The sequence below is a fragment of the Hippoglossus hippoglossus genome, chromosome 1 (genome assembly GCF_009819705.1).
Source record: "Hippoglossus hippoglossus isolate fHipHip1 chromosome 1, fHipHip1.pri, whole genome shotgun sequence".
Classification (NCBI taxonomy): domain Eukaryota; kingdom Metazoa; phylum Chordata; class Actinopteri; order Pleuronectiformes; family Pleuronectidae; genus Hippoglossus; species Hippoglossus hippoglossus.
The window spans coordinates 3,217,117-3,226,629 of NC_047151.1; the positions used below are offsets into that span (position 1 = coordinate 3,217,117).

At 39.1% G+C, this 9,513-nt stretch overlaps 1 protein-coding gene across 1 annotated transcript; it reads left to right on the plus strand.

Moving 5' to 3' along the window:
• The first annotated feature begins 6,367 nt into the window (after nucleotides 1-6,367).
• Nucleotides 6,368-8,135, plus strand: LOC117763310 (small integral membrane protein 26-like). The gene is made up of 2 exons (XM_034588314.1): nucleotides 6,368-6,598; nucleotides 7,700-8,135. The coding sequence occupies exons 1-2, from the start codon at nucleotides 6,475-6,477 to the stop codon at nucleotides 7,867-7,869; spliced, it is 294 nt and encodes a 97-aa protein (XP_034444205.1). The 5' UTR covers nucleotides 6,368-6,474; the 3' UTR covers nucleotides 7,870-8,135.
• The last annotated feature ends 1,378 nt before the right edge of the window (nucleotides 8,136-9,513 follow it).

Below are 9,513 nucleotides of genomic sequence, written 5' to 3' on the forward strand. Positions count from 1 at the left end.
GAACGTCTTACACTTGGAGGTATTCCTCCTCACCCACTGCCCGCAGCCATGTCAACCTGTGTCAAATGGGTCCCAAGACCTTGATAATGAAGGCATAAGATTACTGTGACTTTTCGTCCAACGCCATAATAGTGGCGTGGCGTCAAAGTTCATCAACTCGCCGTGACACACGAAATTGCTATAACTTCGGTGTTGGAGGTTCAACCTCCCTCAAACTACATTTGTGTAACAACAGCCCCCCCCTGCAGACATTCAGATGGTTTTAAGGAATGGGCGTGGCAAAATAACTGAATAGCGCCCCCTAAAGGGCAGCCCCGGCACCACGATTTGCCGACATGTACAAAAATCGATAGGGACATGTGTCTTTTCATAACAAACAAATAAGTCTCTTGGATAGATATGCTAGACCAAACAGGAAGCCCGCCATTTTGGCTCTAGTGGCCATTTTGACCATTTTAGACATTTTTACTTTGACGAACGTGTCGTAGGGCTTTCATCAGATCAACTTCAACTTCTGGGAATGTCATCTCAACAAGATGGAGATATAAACTACCTTGGTATATTTGATTTTATCCCACGGTTTGACCGTGGCGTGGCATTAAAGTTTGATGAGTCAAATCAAGATGATTGAGCTGCAGCTGCAATATTGGTCACTAGAGGGCAGTGTAAGACCATGGTTTGCCCAAGGCACAAATTTTCTTCCCCAGGGCTGAAGAGTTCGTTCACACATTGTTAATATGTTGTAAACTAACTTAAACTTACTGATGTGTGTCAATTAATGTTGAGAGATAACTTTAGTTCATGATTAAGAGTAAAATGATCATTTTTAAAGTGTACGTTACACGGTCTGACCGTGGCGTGGCGTGACATTTTGATGATTCGCCAAAAAAGAGGGATTTCTTATAACTCCTCTGTGCATTGTTCCATCAGCCTCAAACCTCATTCACACATTCACAGTCCCGCCCTGATCAGATCCCTGTGTCAATATTGACTCATCATTACAGCACCACCTGCTGGCTACAGGAAGTGACATGTTTTATACTTTGATGAACTGCTCCTGGCTGCTTTACAATATACAGCTCAAAAGAGCTCAGTCAAGTCATAGGATCATGGTCAGAATTGTGACATTTCCTCAAACCGTGTAAACATTGAGGTGTGCGTCGAATGTTCATCCTTCGCCAAAGGGCACGATGTTGTCACAACTCCACTGTGCATCGTCCTATCACTACCAAACTTCTGTCACATGATCAGAGTCCAAGCCTGAACAGCTCTATGTGTCAATATTTCCTCAGTGTTATAGTGCCACCTACTGATTCGCCATGAAACAGGAAGTACTTTGTAAATCCACTCTGCATTGTCCAACCGGCTCCAAACTACTGCCCTATGATCACAATCCTGACCTGAACAGCTCCATATATTAATATTAGTTCAGGGTCATAGCGCCACCTACTGATCAGTGTGAAAATTCAGGGGCTGCGTTCCAGGGGGCGCTGTTGAGCCATTTTTCCACACCCATTTTAAAAAACAAGTACTCTACTGCTTAGAACAGAACTTACAGTTGATCCTCTCCATGTTGGATGAACGCAGGTGATCCAATGTTAGAAAAGTTCTTGTAAAGTAGTTTTGCCATGAAGTGCTGGTCTACTGACGGTCGTCTGTTGGGGTTTAAGGACGTTGTCAGAGAGAAGATTCTTGGGCAGCTGTTGTCTACTAATGGAGCTACTACTACTTCTACTACTGTTGTCTACTGTTGTCGTAAAGGAGCAACCTTTCTCCTTTATATGTGACTTTATTGGCTTTATATCAAAGCCAATAAAGAGTTCTAAAGGAGAAATGTTGCTCCTTTACGACAGCTCCATTAGTGGGCAGCTGTCGTCTACTAATGGAGCTGTTGTAAAGGAGCAACATTTCTCCTTTATATGTGACTTTATTGGCTTTGAGCCAATAAAGAGTTCTAAAGAGTCCCGGCCTGATGACATCTACACAGAAATCATGACTTAAAATCACAGCGCCCCCTGGTGGCAACAGGAAATGTCTTGTTTTTGGAACGTCTTACACTTGGAGGTATTCCTCCTCACCCACTGCCCGCAGCCATGTCAACCTGTGTCAAATGGGTCCCAAGACCTTGATAATGAAGGCATAAGATTACTGTGACTTTTCGTCCAACGCCATAATAGTGGCGTGGCGTCAAAGTTCATCAACTCGCCGTGACACACGAAATTGCTATAACTTCGGTGTTGGAGGTTCAACCTCCCTCAAACTACATTTGTGTAACAACAGTCCCCCCCTGCAGACATTCAGATGGTTTTAAGGAATGGGCATGGCAAAATAACTGACTAGCGCCCCCTAAAGTGCATCCCTGGCACTACGATTGGCCGACATGTACAAAAATCGATAGGGACATGTGTCTTTTCATAACAAACAAATAAGTCTCTGGATCGAAAAGGTAGACCAAACAGGAAGCCCGACATATTGACTTTAGTGGCCATTTTGGCCATTTTTCATATTTTTACTTTGACGAACTTGTCCCAGGGCTTTCATCAGATCAACTTCAAATTGAGATGAGTGTCATTTAAACAAGATGGAGATAAAAACTAACTCAAAGATCAATTTTTGGTCACACGGTGTGACCGTGGTGTGGCGTCAAAGTTTGATTACACGCCATCAAAACACGAGGTTCTGTATCTCGGACATACATGGTCCGATCGAGTCCAAACTAGACATGTAAGACAAGAGTCCCGGCCTTATGACATCTACACAGAAATCATGACTTAAAATCACAGCGCCCCCTGTTGGTAACAGGAAATGTCTTCTTTTTTGCATGTCTTACACTTGGAGGTATTCCTCCTCACCCACTGCCCGCAGCCATGTCAACCTGTGTCAAATGTGTCTCAAGACCTTGATAATGTAGGCATAACATTACTGTGACTTTTCATCAAACGCCATAATAGTGGCGTGGCATCAAAGTTCATCAACTCGCCGTGACACACGAAATTGCTATAACTTCAGTGTTCATGCTGACCCCCCCCCCCCCCCCCCCCCCCTGAAAATATTCATATGGTTTTAAGGAATGGGCGTGGCAAAATAACTGAATAGCGCCCCCTCCCCCCAGCCCCGGCACTATGAGTGGCGGACATGTACAAAAAATTGTTAGGGACATGTGTCTTTTCATAACAAACAATAAAGTCTCTTGGATCAAAAAGGTAGAACAAACAGGAAGCCCGCCATTTTGACTTTTGTGGCCATATTGGCCATTTTCCACATTTTTACTTTGACAAACTTGTCGTAGGGCTTTCATCAGATCAACTTCATATTGAGATGAGTGTCATCACAACAAGATGGAGATGTAAACTACCTTGGTATATTTAATTTTATCCCACGGTTTGACCGTGACGTGGCGTTAAAGTTTGATGAGTCAAATCAAGGTGATTGAGCTGCAGCTGCAATATTTTTCACTAGAGGGCAGTGTAAGACCATGGTTTGCCCAAGGCACAAATTTCCTTCGCCAGGGCTTAAGAGCTCGTTCACACATTGTTAATATGTTGCAAACTAAATTAAACTTACAGATGTTTGTCAATTAATGTTGAGAAATAACTTTAGTTCATGATTAAGAGTAAAATGACAATTTTTTAAGTCTACGTTACACGGTCTGACCGTGGCGTGGCGTGAAATTTTGATGATTCGCAAAAAAGAGGGATTTCTTATAACTCCTCTGTGCATTGTTCCATCAGCCTCAAACCTCATTCACACATTCACAGTCCCGCCCTGATTAGATCCATGTGTCAATATTGACTCGTCGTCAAACCCCCCCCCTGCTGGCTACAGGAAGTGACTTGTTTTATACTTTGATGCACTGCTCCTGGCTGCTTTATAATATACAGCTCATTAGACCTCAGTCAAGTCATTGGACCGTGGTCAGAATTGTGACATTGAGTTGCGGCGAAGGATCATCCTTCGCCAAAGGAGACGATGTTTTCATAACTCCACTGTGCATTGTCCTATCACCACCAAACTTCTGTCTCATGATCAGAGTCCAAGCCTGAACAGCTCTATGTGTCAATAATCCTGACCTGAACAGCTCCATATATTAATATTAGTGCAGGGTCCTAGCGCCACCTACTGATCAGTGTGAAAATGAAGTTGTTGTAACATTGTCCAATTGACACAAAATTGGTCACGCTACATCAGAGCCCGTACTTGAACAGATCTATTAGTCTGTATGTAATAATAGTGATGGCACCACCTACTGGCAACAGGAAGTAAGCTTTGTTTTACAACTATCATTCGATTTACATACAATTTTAACAGTGTGATGTGCAATTGATAGCATGGACCGTAATGAGCAATTAGCAGGCAAGGAACGACATTGTGTGATGGATGCAGGAAGTGAAGCGTTTATCCTTGCCGCAGTGCACAAAACGCATGCAACGCGGAGACGTGCGCTTGGTCATTGATCGCTCTCTCCACTAACCGCAACAGGCTTCGAAATGCCTGTGCTCGGGCCCGTTAGTGCTACAACGTAGCCCTAGTTATTGTTATTACTACATAATGCACCTATGATTATTAATTTGTGACAAAAAAAAGTCATTAATAAAATAATAGTAATAACAGATGTGTATGTCACATGAATGTATTGTATATTCAAATATGTTTTTAAATGTCTTCTCTAAGAAAATTGGTCAAGAAAGAGTGCCTTGTTAATAATGACAGGAGCAATGAAGTTGGGTTACAGATCAACAAAATCTTTGTAGGGTGCAGGTCGGAGTGGTTGGATTTCAAACTGACAACGATTTCATATTGTACCCATGATTAGACATTTTAACCTAAGCCATGAGCTTTGGCATCATGTGTTTGGGACAAATGACTTACACTAGGTGGTCATCAAAGGTTAATGGACTTGCTTCAGGACTCCAAAACACAAATCTACAGTTTTGACATGTGTACATTTTTTTTTTAGCTTTTAAATTCAGGTATTTAGGGAGTCAGATTCCACACAACTCAAATCATACAGGAATCAAGTTTAACTCAAGTCAACAGCTCCGCTATATTCTTGTTTGAATCAAATATCTGTGAGTTGTGTTAACTGAATGAGCTGCAGACTGATCTGTATCTTTTAGTTAGCATGGATGAAGGAGATCCTCTAAAGAGCAAACACATATAATCAAAGACACGTTGTTCAGAGGTAACATGCATGTGTGGAATCTCAGATTACCCACAAGGCAAGTCAAGTGACAGCTTTGACCTTTATTCCATGCATCATAGCAGTAACATAATATATCAGTAAAAGTGTGATGTGACTCATATCTAATACATGAGGCATTGATGGGCAGGTGCTCAAAACATGATCCAGGAAATTGCTTCAACTCTCTACCATAAAAATACACTTTATGGATACAGTTTATGTGAAACCAAACTGAAATATTATAATTAGAAGGAAATTAAATATAAAACAAAATGAATAAAATAAAAAGGCACAGCAAGTGCATGTTATTTTGAACATTCATAATTGTGGTGAAATATACAAATAAGTCATTGCAAAATAATCCCTTTATTCGGTTAACCTATTCACCCATCTTTGCAGGCCAACTCAGTCAAGATCCAACATGATTGTGTTAAATAAGAGTGATTTAATCACATGACCAGGTCTGACATTTACCTACGATAAGGCAGATTTATAAAACACAAATGGTGCCAGTGATTGTATTTCATTTGTGTGTTTCTTCAGAAGAGGGTCAGGTTGCAGCAGGACACACGCACAGACTCCAATGAACATGGCTGCACATTGTAATTATGCAACATCACAAACATATCAATGATTTAAGGGCACAACACCTGTAAATATTTCATAGTACAAGCACATGTATTTTAACACAAATTAATTTCCAACTGTCCTCCTCACTATATTCCAGCAGTACAATGTAGACTGTAGTGTGATACATTGATTTTTGACTTTTCCTGTATAATAAATAATAAATATAAAGAAAATCATATAGCTTTCTGACAGATTAGCTATATCATATTATACGACTAATTATTTTAACATTTTGTGTGTGTAGTATATATATATTGATATGTTTGTATATATGTATGTTTGTGTATGTATGCATAGATAGATAGATAGATAGATAGATAGATAGATAGATAGATAGATAGATAGATAGATAGATAGATAGATAGATAGATGATTTTAAAATGTAAACTAGTTTTTTGTTGTTGTTTTTTTATACAATAATATTGACTCTAATATAATATTGACTGTTTTATTAAATAAGGTCTAATTATAGTATTTTTTCCCCATTTCTTGACAATGCAAATATTTGTCATGTTTCTTTAAATCGTATTGGTCACGCCCCGGAATATTGTGTTTGGTACTTCCGGTAGTGGCTGTCATGGCGGCGTCCTGACCGATCTGCCTGAAGAAAAACCAAAACATTCAGACTTTAGATCAACATTTTCAACAGAGCCGCTGCAGCCATGAAGTTAGATGACGTGTTGAAGTGGAATAAACGAGTGTCAGCAGTTTACGCTGTCGGTATCTGGACCATGATCGGTTCATACGCGTATTCCAAATACACAGGTCGTAATGAGGACAAACCCGGTGAGAGACCATCTCTCTCTCTCTCTCTCTCTCTCTCTCTCTCTCTCTGACGTATTCACTACCCTCATCACTGTGTGTGTGTCTGTTCGTATCTGTGTTGCTGCTGTGATGGGAAGTAACTAAACACAAACAACCAGAGAGTCTGCATGAATGAACATTAACCCACTGGGATAATATGGTTAACTGACCACAGCAATCAAAACAGAGGATGTACAGTAAATGTGCACAGTGTGACCACATCCAATAATAAACTGTATAAGCAGCAATGCACAAAGCCAGTTATGCATGAGGATATTTATGCCAGTGAGTGTTGATTGGTAATATTTGTAATTCTACTGACATTCAAAGGTCAATGGCTGGTATTTACAGACATTACAGCCAGCACTGGGGTCATCTCTCTCTCTGTGACACACGAGTTTGACTTGAACTAGTGCGTCTATAAAAATCATTTAAACTCATTCCTGTTTTTCATTATTGTAATGTCTGGTCATGCTTTAACTTCTGATACTCATTAAGTGTTTTTTATGACTGTTTTTATTTCCTCATGTTTTTACTAATATGCTTTTCATTTGTGAAATGCTGTAACTTTGTTTTGAGAAGTGCTGTATAAATAAGATATTATCATCGTAAATAATAAATATATTATTATTGTTGTTTTGCAATGCACATCAGCTGGAGAAACAGGTCGGCATGGATAAATGAGCCAAAAAGGCCATGCATTGTTATACAATTATTTATTTTGTTAGAATTTGCTCCATATTAACAAGATACAAAATGCTGCTGCCATGGTGATCCATCAGTAATAATAATGATCCAATCCAAAATAATAGCTGATTATAATAATAATGACTGAAAAATTGACTTGACTACATTTTGCTTACATTACCTCTGTACTCTAACATAACTTTGAATACTAGAGGAATTTTGGAAAATATAATTATTTTCACATTGTTAGATTTCTGCTTAAGTATTAGGTCTGATAACTAAAGTCATGTTAATTTAGACATTTAGACACTTCTAACTTTGTCAATTAAATGATATCCTACACTCAGTTTACCTTCTGATCACTAAATCCCTTTTTATTTCCTCCCTCCACCTCAGCGAAAAGAGAAGAAAAGGTAGAAGAGGATCCAAAACAAGTTGTGTACGTGACAGCTCACACTAAAACTATCATCGTCTACAAGGAAGACTTTGTCCCGTACAGCACAAGGATCTACAATTTCATCAAATCATTCAGCGGTGGACCTGGGTCTGGAGACAGGGACAAGTAGCTGCATCAGCACAAAGGACTGAATCCACTGGAAGTTCAATCTCGTCATGAGTAAAACTTTGTGATGCACAATGAATTTATGCTTTTTTGTGAACATTATTATAATGTGGGAAGAGGAAGAGTCCAATGACGTCTATTCAAGCTGTCATAATGTTTGGATGCCAACTGACTGTCACCATACATAGCATGTTATATTATTAAAATAATATAACACTTCCACCTTTTACAGTTGCCACAATGCTTGAATAAACTCATATTTAAACATGTGCTCAGATTCCATTATCTTTATTTATAATGTTAATATCTGAGGCCATTAGGATACTTAATATAGTTTAAGGCATTATTATTGGCAGATCAACAGAATGTTGTGCTACTATCCTAGTGTTAACACACATCAGTCCAGTACTACCTGCTGATATTGTACTGACACAACAGAAGCAAAATAAATTCTACTCATGTGAAACATTAAACTGTTGTTTACTCAGAGTCAGAGAGATGTTCATTAATCAGAGCTTCTCAGGGAGACTTGGCAGAGGCAGCTAGATTCAGACACCATTATTTACGCCAAGGAGGTTCTGTTTCTGTCAGCGTTTGTTTGTCTGTTGGCAAGATTACGCCAAGACTACTCAACTGATGATGTTTTGTGGAGGGGTGGAACATGACCCAAGACAGAGCAAATACATTTAGGTGCAGATCCAGATCAGGAGCCTGATTCACTTTCTTTAACTATGTGAGACATGATGTTTTTAAACATTCTCGTTGATTTCTCAGGATATAATTCATAGCTGTTGACGAAAAACACCGGGCATGTTTAGGGGAAAGATATGTATGAGTGTGTGCAATTTGGTGATAATCCAAATAAAAATCTGGATCCAGTGAATTTAGATGTGGTTTCATAAGGGGACTGTTGGGCCTTTACAGAGGTATTTTATATTTTATTTACTCCTGTGTTCTCCCTTCTGTGACATGTCATCTACGACAAAATGTATTGGAAACTCTTTTGAATATACAAGAATCCAACACTACAGCAAAGTGCCGCCTCAGAATATATAACTGAATGGAGTCTATATAGAACAACATAGCAATCTCCACAAAACTGAACACTAGAAGTGTTAGTTATTTCTTACGGGGCACTGCTATGGTCACCCAGTAAATCCCCGTTATCAACAACTTTCCAACTATGTTGCGATTCACATTTCCTATTAACATTCACAGTGACTGTTGCTATGACAGCTACATCCTACAATAAAGACTCTGTGGTGAAAAGAGTGTAACTGAAGTCAAATCCACCCAAAATTGTATGTGTCTGCAAAAATTTCAAGTTCAAAGAGACATTAAGCTTTATATATTATATATTATAAGCTACTAAGTAACTGATGGTTTACCTTAATAGACTGTATAACAAGACATTGTATATATATAAATTACAGTTCAGTGTGAAACTTTGATCACTAAAATGACTTTAGCTGCAGTGGAGGATCTATGATTTTTCTAAATCAGGGGCCATAGAGGGGCCACGATTGGCAACATCCATCAGAATTTCTAAATCCGTCAGATGCACATTTAAGTCATTCCTTGATTACTGTTATAGCTCTGTAGCTTTGAGCAAAGACACACATAATTGAATATAGCTTGAAAATTGTTC

Excerpts from the sequence above, each read along its gene's own strand:
- LOC117763310 (XM_034588314.1), top strand. The coding sequence starts at position 6,475 with ATGAAGTTAGATGACGTGTTGAAGTGGAATAAACGAGTGTCAGCAGTT. Across the intron at positions 6,599-7,699 it reads TCGTAATGAGGACAAACCCG|CGAAAAGAGAAGAAAAGGTA; the intron begins GTGAGAGACCAT and ends CCTCCACCTCAG.